The sequence below is a fragment of the Hippocampus zosterae genome, chromosome 4 (genome assembly GCF_025434085.1).
Source record: "Hippocampus zosterae strain Florida chromosome 4, ASM2543408v3, whole genome shotgun sequence".
Taxonomy (NCBI): domain Eukaryota; kingdom Metazoa; phylum Chordata; class Actinopteri; order Syngnathiformes; family Syngnathidae; genus Hippocampus; species Hippocampus zosterae.
Genome location: NC_067454.1, coordinates 12,751,500 through 12,768,707, shown reverse-complemented (window position 1 = coordinate 12,768,707; position 17,208 = coordinate 12,751,500). Strand labels below are relative to the sequence as shown.

At 40.7% G+C, this 17,208-nt stretch overlaps 1 protein-coding gene across 2 annotated transcripts in view; it reads right to left on the bottom strand.

The window, feature by feature from the left end:
• Positions 1–17,208, bottom strand: part of LOC127599887 (CUB and sushi domain-containing protein 1-like) — a 359,717-nt gene that overhangs the window by 47,228 nt on the left and 295,281 nt on the right. For both annotated transcript variants that reach the window (XM_052064098.1, XM_052064099.1), the window contains exons 42-52: positions 16,606–16,722; positions 16,035–16,244; positions 14,591–14,779; positions 13,888–14,065; positions 9,649–9,794; positions 8,861–8,941; positions 8,117–8,230; positions 6,264–6,380; positions 5,791–5,862; positions 5,146–5,292; positions 299–487 (exon numbers count right to left, since the gene is read on the bottom strand). In XM_052064098.1, the coding sequence (XP_051920058.1) occupies positions 299–487; positions 5,146–5,292; positions 5,791–5,862; positions 6,264–6,380; positions 8,117–8,230; positions 8,861–8,941; positions 9,649–9,794; positions 13,888–14,065; positions 14,591–14,779; positions 16,035–16,244; positions 16,606–16,722 (1,560 nt within the window). The remainder of the gene's footprint in view (positions 1–298; positions 488–5,145; positions 5,293–5,790; positions 5,863–6,263; positions 6,381–8,116; positions 8,231–8,860; positions 8,942–9,648; positions 9,795–13,887; positions 14,066–14,590; positions 14,780–16,034; positions 16,245–16,605; positions 16,723–17,208) is intronic.

Sequence of the window (17,208 nt, the reverse complement as noted above, 5' to 3'; positions counted from 1 at the left end):
ATACACAAAGTGTACTGTAATTTTCTTGATTTTACATTTAGCTTGACAGTATACTTTAACTAGGAGTGGCACTAAACAGCTTTAAACCTCTTTTTTTGACACATTGTTCACTATGCACCAAACTGCTACTTGTTGTGAAGTAAGGTGAGGCGAGTTCACTGCCTTGGAGCGCTTTTTTGCTTGTGAGTCAGGAAAAAATAAACAAAATTAAAATCATCTGGAAAATGGGACGCATCTTGAAAATCTTGCAAGGTGGGTCACTTGTAGCACTGCTTTACTGAAATGTTTATTGTATTACCTTGACAGAATGGTGGAGGTGTATCCCATTGGTATAGCCCATTGGGACGGAGCCGACAGGTGGAATTCATAGAGCCGACCAGACGGTAACCATGGTTACAGTAGAACTGGAGTCTGCTGCCCGGGCGGAGTTTGGTTCGGTTGACGACGCCCCCATTCGCTGGGGGATCATTAATACTACAGTACGCAGCTGGAGAGAAAATGAAAGACAAAGCCAAAACAACGAAATCCTCAGTACCTTTTGGGAAACAAAAAGAAAACTTTTTCAGAGTGTTCGCAATGATTCACCCACACATAACTACAGAGTGAGTCAGCAATCATTATTGCCAACGTCGGATATTTATCTTTCATCAAAAGAAGCATCTTACATCAGCCTCTCTTAAAGGTCTCGTATGGACTTTTGTCTTTCATCTACTTGAAAATGCATCTGATCATTCTGAGTTCAAGTTTTAGAGGCCATGGGCTTCAAAGAGTTTTCTTACCCCAATAATACAACTGGAGATGGCACTTAATTGAGAAATGGAATCCGCTACCCTTGTTGGGAGGGGATCGTTTATAGATTCATGTAATCTCATACAGCAATATATATACATATATAAAAAAAAAAAATCCTCATCTCACCCCTCGGGTGGTGTCCGTCCCTCATTCAGCTCGGGTCCTCTACCAGAGGCCAGGAAGCTTGAGGGTTCTGCGCAGTATCCTTGCTGTTCCCAGCACTGCACATTTCTGGACTGAGATGTCCGATGTTGTTCCAGGGATCTGTTGCAACCACTCATCTAGTTTGGGGGTCACTGCCCCGAGTGCTCCGACCACCACAGGCACGACTGTCACCTTTACCTTCCAGGTTCTCTCCAGCTCCTCTCTGAGCCCTTGGTATTTCTCGAGTTTCTCATGTTCCTTCTTCCTGATGTTTCCATCACTTGGGACCGCTACATCCACTACAACGGCTTTCCTCTGCCCTTTATCTATGATCACGATATCTGGTTGGTTCGCCATTACCATCTTGTCAGTCTGGATCTGGAAGTCCCACAGGATCTTCGCTCTGTCATTCTCCACCACCTTCGGAGGTGTTTCCCATTTTGACCTTGGGGTTCCCAGTCCATACTCCGCACAGATGTTTCGGTAGACTATGCCAGCCACCTGGTTATGGCGTTCCATGTAGGCTTTCCCTGCCAGCATCTTACACCCTGCAGTTATGTGTTGGATCGTCTCAGGTGCCTCTTTGCACAACCTACACCTTGAGTCTTGTCTGGTGTGGTATATCTGGGCCTCGATGGCTCTGGTGCTCAAGGCCTGTTCCTGAGCAGCCAGGATGAGTGCCTCTGTGCTGTCCTTCAGGCCAGCCCTCTCTAGCCACTGATAGGACTTCTTGAGATCAGCCACTTCAGTTATGGTCCGGTGGTACATCCCGTGTAGGGGCTTGTCCTCCCATGATGGTCCCTCTTCCAGCGCCTCATCTTCTGTTCCCCATTGTTTGAGACATTCTCTGAGTACGTCATCTGTTGGAGCCTTCTCCTTGATGTATTCATGGAGCTTGGATGTTTCATCCTGGACAGTGGCTCTCACACTCACTAGCCCCCGGCCTCCTTCCTTTCGGCTTGCGTACAGTCTCAGGGTGCTGGATTTGGGATGGAACCCTCCATGCATGGTTAGGAGCTTTCGGGTCTTAACGTCCGTGGTCTGAATCTCTTCCTTTGGCCACCTTATTATTCCTGCAGGGTATCTGATCACTGGCAGGGCATAGCTGTTTATTGCCCGGGTCTTATTCTTGCCATTGAGCTGGCTTCTTAGGACTTGCCTCACTCGCTGGAGGTATTTGGCCGTAGCCGCTTTCCTTGTTGCCAGTTCGAGGTTGCCATTGGCTTGTGGTATACCAAGGTACTTGTAGCTGTCCTCAATGTCTGCTATTGTTCCTTCTGGGAGTGAGACCCCTTCAGTGCGGACTACCTTTCCTCTGTGAGTCACCATCCGACTACATTTCTCAAGCCCGAATGACATCCCGATGTCGCTGCTGTAGATCCTGGTTGTGTGGATCAGGGAATCTATGTCCCTTTCGCTCTTAGCATACAGCTTTATGTCATCCATGTAGAGGAGGTGACTGATTGTAGCTCCATTTCTGAGGCGGTATCCATAGCCTGTCTTGGTGATTACTTGGCTTAGGGGGTTCAGTCCTATGCAGAACAGCAGTGGGGAGAGTGCATCACCTTGGTATATGCCACATTTGATGGACACTTGGGTAAGTGGCTTGCCCTTGGCTTCAAGTGTGGTTTTCCACATCCTCATCGAGTTCGCAACGAAGGCTCTTAGGGTCCTGTTCACCTTATACAACTCCAAGCATTCAGTGATCCATGTATGTGGCATCGAGTCATAGGCTTTCTTGTAATCAATCCAAGCTGTGCACAGGTTGGTACGTCGGGACCTGCAGTCTTGTGCGACTGTTCTGTCAACCAGGAGTTGATGTTTGGCTCCTCTAGTATCTCTACCAATGCCCTTCTGTGCTTCGCTCATGTATTGATCCATGTGTCCACTTATCTTAGTCGCAATGATGCCTGACATGAGCTTCCATGTTGTGGAGAGACAGGTTATTGGCCGATAGTTGGATGGAACTGCACCCTTCGAGGGATCCTTCATGATCAGGATCGTTCGCCCTTCGGTTAGCCATTCTGGGTGAGTCCCATCCCTCAGCACTTGGTTCATTTGTACTGCTAGGCGCTCATGGAGTGCTGTGAGTTTCTTTAGCCAGTAGGTGTGGACCATGTCCGGGCCTGGTGCTGTCCAGTTCTTCATATCTGAGACTCTTTCCTGTATGTCTGCCACTGTTATGGTAACTGGGTTCTGTTCAGGGAGGTTGCTGTGCTCCTCTCTCAGGGTCACCAGCCATTGTGCACTGCTGTTATGTGCAACCTCCTTCTCCCATATGCCTTTCCAGTACCTTTCAGTTTCCAGTCTTGGTGGGTCGGCTCTGTTGTTAGGACCCTGCCACTGAGCGTACACTTTCGCAGGTTGTGTTGCGAACAGCCTGTTTATTCGTCTGGCCTCATTCTCTTTCGTGTACCGCTTTCGTGTCACCTTAAGAAAGATATATATATATATATATATATATATATATATATATATATATATATTAGAGCTGTCAGTTTAGCGCGTTTTTATTGGCATTAATTTAAATTAATTTTAACGGGATTAAATTTTTTCTCGCGAGATTAACGCGGCACACGCCACAAGCGGATGTTACGTTGCTCTATAAATACACCAGAAACAAAACAAGCGCGTTGCAGAAGTCCACGCCCATGTCTGTTTTGCCAGCCACGGCAGCGTGAGACACCGAAAACGGATACTTAAACAGTTTATGAATGGAAAGTTTACCTTTAAATAGTTGCCATATTGCTCCACTGACAAGACCAAAGTTATCTGTTTTTCTCTCTCTCTGTATCATACAGGTATACGGTGTATGCCACTGACGCGATTGTTACTTGTTTGGAACTATTTTGTGCGGAAGGTTACAGCGTTCCGTGTCCATATAAATAGAGCGGGTGGAGCGTCTCTGTGTTCGTCTGACAGTGACAGTGCGCTTCAGTGGTAGCGACCTAGCGAAAGTAAAACGTCTCCAGTGTTGTCATTGAACCAAGTATAGTCATTTGAAATGAGGTCTACACAAAACCGTAGAGAGACTTCCGCGCAAGAAGGACCAACACTATCAACATAGCCTGACTGTGTTAGGGGGAGTGAAACCCCCCCGTTTCAGAATGGTTTGCCCCTGCAGCAAGGGGGAAGTGCGTGTGCTTGTTTGTACGGCGGGCAGTTTCGAATACAGCGGCACATAATGAACACTGGTGTCCGGTGTCTCGTTATTCTTCATCAAATCATACAGAAACAGACTGCTGTGTTGAAAGCAAACTTGAGAAAACGAAGTATGCAACCATGGTTTAAATCCACTATAGGCTGAGTACTAGTGTACCTTAGATGTGCACTTTATAATGTTATATTGCTCTGTTTTGATTTCATTAAAAAAGCTGTTAAAGCAGCTGTTGTGTGACAAAATATTTTTTTCACCGTTATTGATGGACAGTAATATTGTGTGAGGGATTCTGTGTGAATAACTGCACCAAGTGAAAAATGTTCATGTAAAATTGAAAATCGAAATTGTTATTTCAGTAAATATTTTCATTTGGCACATAGAAAACTGATTCATGATTCCAAGTTGATGAGAGCATTAAAATGGGGAAAAATAGGACAACAAATGTAAAAGGAAATTCAGAAACAATAAAAAATGTGTGAGTAATCACGATTAATTTTTTAGTTTATTTGAGTTAATTATGACAATTGCATTTTTAATTAGATTAAATATTGTAATCGTTTGACAGCTCTAATATATATATATATATATATATATATATATATATATATATATATATATATATATATATATATATATATATATATATATATATATATATATATATATATATATATTGTTTTGCATTTTTTTAGCTAACTGTGTCATTGGAAACAGATTTTTTTATGATCTGATATCCCCTTAGGGAACAACTGGGATAAATTGTCGACCATCATGTACTTCAAATCTAAACATCAATAATTGTGCACTTGCACTAACGCCTGTGGTCACGTTGATCAATTCGAAGATTTTGTCTTGTTTTGTACCCATCTCTCTCTCTCTCTCACACACACACACACGCACGCACGCACACACACACACACACACACACACACACACACACACACACACACACACACACACGCACACGCGCAATCACACGCACACACACACACACACACACACACAATTTACAGCGCGTATAATATACTGAACACATGGAGTGTATGTACCCGAGTATCTTATCTTGAATCCTTTCTTGTTGGTTGCATGGTCAGTGGACCAGCGTAGGTAAAGCTGATTGGTTTTGGAGGTGAAGTTGAGTTGAGATGAATGATTTCCACTGAGAGCCACAAGCAAAGGGCTCTGTCCTGAGGATCCTGCAAGGAGCGCATGAATAAAACATACTGTGAAACGAGCACTGTGTACATAGTCAAACCTGCATTTCAGAATGCCTGGATAACTGCATAATGATTTCTTTTCACCCGGGGAGCGGTTCCATTACTCACATAATTCTCTAATAACAATAATGATAATAATAATGATAATTACACTGATGCAGGATGTGCAATTCAAACAGATGATCCAAGCCTTTATGTTTAAAATTCGATGACGTAATGACAGATGCTAAACCTATCATCAGAGTAAAGCTGATGATAGTTCAAGGTTTTAACACAGTAGGTAGCTGAAAATGTTGAAAATGTTTGAAGAGATGTACAGTACATTGTTGTTGTTGTTTTGTACTTTCCTGATCATCACAGGTTTTGTGGAATGAAATTAAAGTAAAAAGTTAAATATAACTTTTCTCAAATCTTTAAAATACACAAACACACACGCATGCACACACCCAGACACACACGTATATGTGCTGTGCGTACCATCAAAAATTTCCAGCTCGTCAAATTGCTTCTCGCTGTGGAACATCTCAACGTAGATATTGATGATGAAACCTGAGGGACAAGACGGTCATTTAACGCAAGGGAAATTTAACCAGACATTAGCTGCACCTGAGTTTTCTCATGAGTTGCACTATAGCAAAAGGACGATCATTCATTTATTGTGCTTATCATTACATATGTCGAACTGCACTGCACATTTTGGTTCACTTATTTTGAAACACGATGAGGGGTCAGAGACATTTCCCAGTGATAAAGTGCATGTCTACATCAATGCTAACTCCAACCAGAATCATGAACATGCTGTTAAATTAATACGAAACACTTATCGATGTCAAAGGCAGAATGTAGTGGAGGTCACTGATTACAAGTGTACGTGTGTGTGTGTGTGTGTGTGTGTGTGTGTGTGTGTGTGTGTGTGACATGGCAGGTGATGCCCACTACGTCAAGAGCACCTGGAAGCATGCGAAGCAGCCAGGAGCAGGTCTGGCTGTTGGGGTAGTTGCCGGGGAACATGGGACTCAAAATGACGCCTGATGATGAAGATCTCTCCTCATTGGCTGGACACTGGGCTGGAAGGGAAAATATACACTGACATGTTATAAGCCATCTAAAGAAGAAACATTTCAGGAGCCTTTTTCTATTTCATTCAAGGTTGTCTTCCTGTTTACATGTCCACTCTTTAGACTTCCCTTTTGATTAATAAAAAAAAGTATGTGAATCATTCACATTACCAACTGCTAACACTGACGAGTGACGATCGAACAAACTGTGTGGATGCATTCTTTTCATTCCATTCATCAGCCTTGAATACAAGCAAGAAGTGCACAGGATGTGCCACTCCATCTTGATGTGCGGGGGCTATAAACACTTGCACATAAAGAGGAGGTGAACTTGAAATGCGCCAAAGGAGCACTTAAGTTGCATGTGGTTGTTGTCAGAGCAGAGTGTTTTAGCTTTTAAACACAATGGGCAGAGCAACGGAAAGGCCTGAGCCTCTCAGCAACTCTTCTGCCACAAGAGGAACTAGTGACGCATGCCAGAGCTGATTCGTCTCACAAATTCCACAAATGACATCAAATTCATTTCCAGAGACGATGTGCTGATGGTCTTGCATGAAAAGTGTTCATCTCGACATACTGTGATTCTAATGTGGCTTCATTGTCAATTAAAATGATTAAAATACAGCTTTTAATTTAGCAAATATGATGGTAAGATAAGAAGTTGTGGTGTGGACAATAAACAAACAAAGAATATATATTCCTCCTCACAGATGTACATGTTTTGGGAATATGTTTGTTGCATTCTTTTATGCTGCATTTTGAGTGAAAAGGCAATGATCAACTTTTTCGGACAAGACACGTAATTTCCACAAACAATGATATGATATGATTGATGGTATGCTGAAAAAAAGTTAACGTTCTGTTGTCTCATTGTTGTTGTTTTTTTCAATACCCCTGACCCATACAATGACAAAACATTGGAGACAATTGTAGCAAATGTAAATAATCCCCCCCCCCCAAAAAAATTATATAGATAGATAGATAGATAGATAGATAGATAGATAGATAGATAGATAGATAGATAGATAGATAGATATATGCCTGTGGTGGTCGGGCAGTGACCCCCAAACTAGATGAGTGGTTGCAACAGATCCCGGGAACAACATCGGACATCTCAGTCCAGAAATGTGCAGTGCTGGGAACAGCAAGGATACTGCGCAGAACCCTCAAGCTTCCTGGCCTTTGGTAGAGGACCCAAGCTGAATGAGGGACGGACACCACCCGAGGGGGGTGAGACGAGGAATTTTAATTTTATTTTTTAGATTTCTTTTTCATCCCATAATCTGTTCTCTCGCTTTTTACCAATTTAACAGACATGCTTGGAAATTAACTAAGAGAGTTCATCTTTTATTTCTTTATTTTTATTATTATTCCTTTATTTTTTTAGATGTTGGAAAACAGAGTATTTCGCGTACAAAGGCGATTGATGAAAGGTAAATTGCGAGGAAAATTATTGCAAGAATAACTTAGGTCGACAATGTCTCTTTGTCGTCTATTAATTGGATTGTACCAACAAAGACTCCATTTTGGTGTTTGAAGTTCTACATTCACAAAGGGGACCTCATACTACCGGTGATAATGATTTTGAGGGGATATTTACTCTTTTCAAATGTATTCAAAGTTCTCACTTGAAAAGATCCATTCAAGTCCTCCGTCTCACAAAACATACATTTATGCTCAAAATATTACATTTTCATACATGCATTCGCTCATGTTATACGGGTACATGCGGAATGCTGACTTACCTTGGCAGGTTGGCGGTGGTGCCTCAAACAGTAAATGGGAGTTGAGCGTACACATGAGCTCCGCCTTCCCAATGAGTGTGTATCCAGGGAGACAACGATAAGCCACAATATCACCTGGGAAAAAAATATCTAGAAATGAGTCACTTGCAATTAATGTGTACACCTTGATGTTTCCCTCCATACAGTGTTAAAAGGTACATATTTCAAATGATAGTTGCTTGGCTCATCAGGTAAATGGCATTTTTTTTTTTTTTTGGTACAACAAAAATCTACTGACTTTTCTAAGAGTAGACAGCAACAATGTTTAGTCAGAGTTTTTTGCTTCCCCACAGGGAGATGATGACGTTTTACTGGAAAAGATGACATTTTGCACATAATTTTGACAGGGAAAATTGATGTTTTCTGTCAGTATATATTCAAAATGAAGGTTGACTTAAAAGGTCAAATTGGCTGAAACCTAAGAGGGTGTGAGCACATTACATAACGTAGTGATGAGGGAAAATAGAGGCCTTGACAAATGATGATTTCCCCCAGAATTTATGTTTTTCAAAGCCTCTGCACATTTTTAATGGCCATGAAAATCTCTGCTTCATTTTGGTATAGATGGTGGCTCTTCAAGAGACGTGAAAGGCAATTTCAACACTTCAACAAGAATGGCGAACAATATTTAGGCTGGATAATATGGAAACAATCAATCTTTTGTTTGATTACAAATTCAACAAATGTAGTATTCTGGATTATTACCTATTAGGAAATCTTCATCCTCATAAATTACGTCAGCATTCTCCACTAGAGGTGGAGGAGGGCATTTCTTCAAACGGTAGGCTGGAAAGAAGAATCAAGTTGTCAATGTGTGATTCATGAATATATAATACCGCAATAATGCATCCACATAGTTGTACGTTTATGTGATGCTTTTGTACAAGTCGTAGGTCAAAGAAGCTGCAACAATTATAACTATTCATATTAGATATTATTTTGATGAGTTGTGCAATACAAACATGACCCGTGGCTACTGTAGTTGCCTTTTGGAAGAAAACGTGGAAGCGTGGAAAATTGGATGTTGCATATATCTATTAACCCAAAATCTAGTTCAAGTTCAAATTCTAATGGGTGGACGGATGCATATTGCAGGATAATGAGAAAGTTGGATGACCTTATTTATTTATTATTTTCTTTATCATTTTATCCCTTTGGGCTGGATTGTCATGTATGAAAAACCCCCTATGAAGGTTGAAGTAAAAAATTGGTGTTATAGTAATACTGTACTCCCATTACGAAGAAGGTGCTTTTCTGGGGGTAACGAGGAAACGGTAACATATTATCGTGAGGCTCCTTGTATATCAAATTCCAGACAGACGATGGGGCCGGAAATGCCTTATTTTCTATTCATCAAGAATTACTGTCATGTCATAACAATAATTTTTTAAGACGGGGTGAGATTGCAAACTTCCACTTTTTCGCAAGACACCAAAATACATTTTGGGCCCCTCAGTGAGTTTGGGGAGAATAAAAAGGATGTTTTTGTGTACCATGGAAGTTGAGTATGAAGAATCCTCCGGTTGAAAAGTCAGAGTGAAAGCGGATCAGAACCTTGGAGCTGGAACTGTAGGCTGACTCTAATGCCGTGTTGCCACTGAAGACACCTAGCTGAGGACTGGATGCATCTGGACCATCCCTGCACGGAGGAGCAGACATGTGGCAAAGAAAATTTAACCCGACTGCACAAGCAGAAGCTTTCTGACGCCGTACATACAGTCTCACAGGAAAAAACAAAACAAAATGGGAGCCATTTTAACGATCTAAATTTATACTCACTCTACCATCACTCAGTTTGAAGAAGTTTAGCCCTTAAAAATCAAGATGACAAAATACAAAACAATTACGAATAACCAGATGCTGTTTTAGGATCATTGCCTCCTCTGATATAAACTCCAATTTGCTGCCATTGAGTAGCAATTGCTGTCTAATTTTAACAACATATTTAGTGCTGCGCAATGAAACAAGGCACATCTTGTTCTGAAGAAGGAAGTAAAAAGAGAGTAAATGAGACGTTATTATGCACGATAGCGCATGTTCACCGAGGTCTAGGGTTGACGGTGATTTATATTTTGGTACCTTTGTTTCCATTTACACCCTTTTGCAAGACAAGTTCATTGAACAAAGCCCTCGGATTAACGGCTTAACTTAGCTCATTAAATATTGACTGTTGTTGAAAGGTTACATTTTCTGAAGTTCATAAATGCACCTTTTCTGTTTTTAATGAGCAGGCATTTGGATTAAACAAGGTCTGTAAAATTTTAATTCCAAAAAAGAGTGCTTGGAATCTCTTGGCTGCTCAATAATTCAAGGTCCTCTGTAGGTGTTGAGAACTCATTCATTGAATTGCAATTTCCGTCTATTTGGGGACAAATAGAATCAGGAGTGCTGAGTGGTTCTAAATTTCCTGTCTGAAACTCACAGAAGTATTACCCTTTTTTTTCTACAATTTGATTTAGTTGATTATTTGGTAGCTTGTATCTATAATTCATGCTTGATTTTGAAAAGTGCAGAAATGTTCCTTGAGCTCAATAAAATCCTGCATGTAGCTGCAGCTGGCTGTTCATATCTTTTATCAAGGCATCTAGTGCATGGTGAAATGTTGAGAAGAGTAATGTGCTCCAACCAAAATCATTCCAAAGTAACATGATGACCTTGCGGAATATGCAAAATGTACATGTAAACATTTGGAATTGCGACTACAAGACTTTCTGTCAAGAGGGAGACAAATGTGAAAGAGCAGCAGAATATGACCCTGTTGTAATACATCACACGTGCCATCTTTTCTGGCTCGGACGAATGCAGAGTGGTACAATTTCAGTGTGAGCACCATTGTCTTGCTAAATACATGGATGAACGATAATGGCAATGATTGGAGTGGATTTTGTCAATTAGAGTGTGGAGAGTTGTGGTGACAAGTTATTACTGTATGCAATCATGAGGCTGAAGTTATAGAAGTCACTTGGAGCCTTGAACAGTTGATTGGAACCATTATTTTTCCATCAGTATAGAACAAGAACCTCCAGCACTCCAAAATATTTTAATTCACTTTCAATCATCAGCCAGATGGCTGAAACGTTCCAACAGGACAATGATTGGAAACATAAAACTGCTGTTGGAATGGATCAAGAAGGCGAGTATAAAGCTTCTGGAATCGCCATCCTAAAGCCTGTCGCCTGGAATAAGAATTGATCAAATGGAAAATAAAAATCCAAAATGAATACAACGTTCCTCTCCATGATAAGATTTTGGGAACTTCACAATACAACTGTATGTACAGTACTTGCAAAATAATCTCCTATTATCGTCCGATGCAAGAATCAGTGTGGTGGTGTCATTCAGCGGCAGGCAAAACACACCAAGGGAAAGTTTGGCCCTGACATTTGAGTGCATTGGGCGGCCACCGTTCCCCAGGAGTTAATGGCTATGCTGAGCTGAAAAGCAGCAAGCGCAAATCACCAAATCACTGCGATATGAAGAACATAGCAATGTACAAGACGCGACATTCAGCGCTAGTATGATTAATGAGAACACGGAACAAAAGAGCACTGCTGAAGGGAGAAGACAGAATAGATGCTATAAAAAAAGGAGCTTGTGTGAGAAGCAATAATAAGTTGGAGCAGCACTTATTTATTTATTTTCCTTTTTACAGAGTGCTTTACATAAATTGAAGCAAACCATTGGTGAGCACTTGTTAATTACTTAAGTTAAAATAAATATGTTTAAGTGACATGGGTACGGTTTATCAAGGCTTCAATGTATGCAAAGATGCAAGGTGTGGATGCAATAAAAATGCAAGTCTTGAATTTCACGTGATATTTACACGGCCATTTTGCACTTGACAAAAAGTAAAGGAATAGCATTCAAGAAAAAAGTGTTCAACGCGTAGGGATGAATCGGCGTGAGGTTACGGCGATAGTTTTGACCAGTTTAGTTTTAGGAGTTGACCAAATGCAAAAATCAATGTAAAATCATTTTAAAAATCATGATTTCAGTTTCAATCAAAATAATGGCGTTAATTAGTTCTTCCATAATCGTCCAGACAAACCTTTACTTTAGGTTTAGACCTGACAAAGCAGGTCCCTTGCAGCATAAAAACGAAATGTTACCTCACTCGGTCTCAGTGATCCACCAGCAGACTTGGTAAACCAAACAGCCCAAAGGTAGCCCTAAACACCGCGATGGACCATTAAGAGTTGCAAACATACAACTTTCATTTGTCCCTTTAGAGGTCATGAGAAGTGGTTTGGATGCATCATTAAATGCAACCTCTAGATGTGTATTTTTTTCATGTTTATTGCACTCTAAAGGCAGTGGAAGGGGCAGCACATCCACTAGATGCTGGAATGGCTTGCTTTAATGTGATCTCCATGCATGTGAAACTTACATGATATTGTGATATCTTGTTTACGTGACAGACACAGCATTGGCGGCATACAATAGCTCATAGCTTTTTTTAATTTGGACGACTAAATTAAGGGCAGTTTTGACAATTAGATGATTCACAAAAACAACAAAAAATATATCCTTCGGCACGCCCATTTGGTTCCAAATATAAAGTATAATAATAATAATAATAATAATAATAATAATAATAATACATGACATTTGTATATTCTTAAAAGGTGTATATAGATTGATATTTGCAATTTCTTGCTTTCACTATTATCACATTCCAAACTAGATTATTTATATTGTTACACTATAAGGTCGGCAAAGGAATTTTCTACAGGTCAATGCAGTGTTCCGTGAGCTCCAGCATCACCAAAATCCCTCTGCATCTATTGACTCACATGGTTACAGGCTTCTCCTAACATGTACCAAATACACTCTGAAGGGCAGCAAAATCGAAAGCAAGTGGTCACCGATGGCATTGTGAATGTATGACTTTCAAAGCGCCTGTATTTGATCCGCTCACTCTACAGCTTGACTCTTACGCCTTCAAATTAACCCTTTCGTGATCCCTGTAACCTAATAGTATATAAAGGTGTCCACTGTAGTAACCACTGTCCATCAAAGGGTCAAATGGTCAGACCAGTTCCACTTGATTTTAGTTTCATGTAAATTAAATTCATCAACAACACATGGCTAAACAGCAACTAGTTAAGTGAGAATATTGTACAGAGGTGACCCAAACTTGTTAGATACAGTCCCGTCTGTCCCACCGGAGTTGGGAACCCAGCCCCAGTACCCATTTCATTCCCCACTCCCCACTGAATCTGGTCATTACTACTAGAGTTAGCGAGACTCGCTGGGCTCTTGGGCTCTGTTGCGGCTGGTCCACTGAGTCTGATGAAATCGGTCAGTGGTCCCATTGTAAATTCATTGCTCTCACACTCCCTGTATTACAATCCTAACCCCCACTTTGAATCCCATTATAGCGACAGTAGCCAGGGTGTGTATCAGTAGGCTATGTAGTCAGGATCCCTGCAAATCCACCCCAAAAAAAAACCAAAAAACAAAAACAGTACAAGGAGACTAATATACTCACAGCTCTAGAATATGATCCACATGCACCTGCAATGAGCCGCCTCCCTAAAAAAATCTGTAGCAGAGCTACAGTGCATCACACTGTAAGGCTGTTTTTAACAATATGAGAGGTCAGCATGGTGCAGTGCAGTTCTACACCAAGGCCAAATATATCCACACTAATAAGCATATAACTAGAAATGTCTGTCCATAGATAAAACGGAGCACCTTTGATTTGTATGTCCGAGCGGGTTCGCGCTTACCATACAGCAATGTAATCAGTGACAGGCTCAGTCTGCAACAGGGTAAAGTTGACGTAAACTCCATGTCCGTGGGGGACGGTGATGAGCCAGCTACAGTCTTGTGAGTTGGGGTATTCACTGGGGTACTGAGGCGAATAAATGGTCCCATTTTCAGCTGTGACATTGTAGCCGCAGGGAGCTGTAAAGGCAGCATCATAAAAAAATATTTATCTGAAAGTAAAGGACAATTTGAAAAGATGCTCCAAGAGTTGACAGAAACAGGCATAAGGAGAGTTGGAAGATAGCCCAGAACAAAAAGCAACTTTAAATTCAAGTAGGAATGGGCATGATAATTAAAATTTTGTTTTGTGATAAATACATTTTCGGTGACTTGGAGTGCTTGATTGGGCTGCAAAAAGCAGACGTGCTTATAATTTTGTTCCAATACGTTAGCGTTGTGCTAGCAAGAACAACATGACATCCGCTGTGGAAGTTGAGCTCATCAACAGGTACGTGGACCTCAACAATAGCACAAATCTTACGGGGAGAATAAGAGTGCTCAGTAAAACACCAGAATTGTAAATAGAGGAGAGACATTTCTTCCATTTTATGACAAAAAACCCCCAAATTCAATTATTGATTGATTTTTCATCATCAATAATCAAAAGTAATCAGAAGAAAGTGATATGCAAGATCTGAATGCACCATATCGAGTTGTTCTTACCCTCACAGCGTGGAAATGGGTGATTCCACTTCCGGTTGGTCCCATGGAGACATGTCAGGACTGGGTGTCCAATCAAAACATAGCCAGCATAACACAGGAATGTTATTGACCGGCCAGCACTGTAGTCACTGTTGATGATGTCACCATTTGTAAAAGGAGAAGGATCCTGGCAGTTTTGAAGTTGGTAAGCTAAAGACAGACATTGAATTAGTCCATAAAATGTATGTAAATCATTTTAACGCATTGGCTAACTGCAATGTGATGGGCAAAACCAATTCAGTCAGTAACCAAAACACTTTCAGAGTAACTGGATTAGCACTGATGGACAATGACAGACAGAGAATATACTGTCGTTATCTGGGACATACAGGATGCATGACAGATTTAAAAAATATTACTGGTCTATTTGGGCACGCAACAATAAAAGTAATTCATAAAAGCAGGCGTGACTGATAAAAAAAAAAAAGAAATTGGCTTGATTATGTTGAATTATGGCAGAGCGTTTTGCAGCACAGTATACAAATTGACACATGAGTGCCTACATTTACAACACACACACACGCACGCACGCACACACGCACACACGCACACACACACACACACACACACACACACACACACACACACACACACACACACACACACACACACACAGACTGAAAGTGTACTCCTCACATGAGATAATCTCCACCATGCAAGGAGTGTTACTAATGAAGAATTAATCACCAAATTGAATTAGGCATTTTTACCATTCCTATCCAAAATCTGATACAGTACTACATGTATTTATAAAAATATTATTTGCCTCAGTTCAGTTAATACGCTCTCTGTACTGACCATGGGAGTTAGCAAGGACATGAATCCGAGTGACAAGACTTGACCGTTGCAAATTAGGGTGAAAACAGGGGCAATTATCTCATGCATGTAAATGTAGGTGAATTTGTTTGTCCTTTAGCAAGCCAGGTTTTTCTGGCAGGCAACCCTGCAGTGACATGTTTTGTGTTTTTGATGAGAACCACTCGAGGGTAAGAGAAAAGTAGACAAGATGTCAGCACCTCAAGGGGTGGCTTTGCATTGCAACATTACATCCCTTTTAAACTGATTAAAGCAAAGCAATAAGGGTGTATTAAAAATAATAATACTTTAAAAAAAACACTTGTCCAGTGATGAAAGTTTAAAGCCTTTCATCACACTCCCCATTAGTTGGAGACGGCTGTTGCATTTGGATGCTAATCAGTCATACTCTCTCTGGACCATACAATGAAGATTTTTTTTTTTTTTTTTTTTGCGTAACCTAAACAACATAAGTGAGTTGAGTTGAGTGAAAGTAAACAGATGCTTCAAGACTAAAACGTTTGTCACTTTCAATTTTAAAAAAAATGACCACTCATTGGCTGTTTGCTGTAAAATGGACGTGACTCGTGACAATCAAAGATGAACTCACCTTGATAAGTGAGTTTGAACCCCATCCTGTTCTCTGAATGGTCACTGTAGAAGTGAATGATGGTCTGATGGGTGGTGCTTAGAAGAGAGGGCGGGACTTGTGAACCAGTGAATTGTCCGATCAGAGACGAGCTGTGCTGCGGTCCCGACCGCACCTCCAGGAAGTCATGGTTGTCTTCAGAGGAAAAGTTTTGGAAGTGAATATGAGCTCCTGGGATAAAATAGAAAATACACATTTTATTCTTGCCACATTAAACATACTACCATCACTCTGAAATATGAACAATATATGACAAAGGGAAAAAAAAGATCACTGTTACATTTTTCCTACTGTAATTTACCAGTCCAAGACAAGCACATTACTTGCACATATTCCAAGCTTACAACCAGATGTTATCAATGTCAAATTCAAAACTGAGCACATCACACACTCACCTTTAATTAAACACGCAATAACGCTTTTAATAAACCATGTGTCACTCCTGCTAATTTTGTGCTATGAACTACAGCAACAGATGTACTGACACTGCCTCATCCTTTCAAGGAATTATCCTCCAGCCCATAATAGTTACCATATCCTGTCGGCAAGATGATTTGCCAGGTGCAGTCTAGGTTGCCGGGGTAGTTGCCTGGGAAACCCGGACTCAGGATCACTCCAGTGACCTCAGACAATACCCCACCACAACGAGCTGACAGGATGAGAGAAAGAAAGAGTCGTGTTAACGAGGCACCATATGTGCTTCAACACAGACAATATTGAACCCCCCCCCAAAAAAAAGGCTAATAAAAGGAGCCTTAAAGCAGCAGCAGGCCAGGCGACACTGAAAAGAAGAAAACTAATTCTAAATGGAGACCAAAATGTTTTGATTTTTTTTTTTCATTTCCAAGTAATATAATGCCAAATCAGTCGGAATAGTATCATCACAAATTTATGTGTTGAGATGGGGCCTTCTTGAGGAGCCTATCCAGTTACCATTCACGACCAGGAGATATTTCTGTTTTTCAAACTGTCTAAAGTCAGTGTAAAAAAAAAAAATCTTAGTCTAGTGAAACAAACTAAAATTGCCTCTTTTGTTTGGTTTGTGTATTACCTTCCATTCATAGTGCTTAATATCAAATGATGATGTTTCCCGATACATATTTGAAAATGGCAGATGTTGTGAAAGTGACGGCAA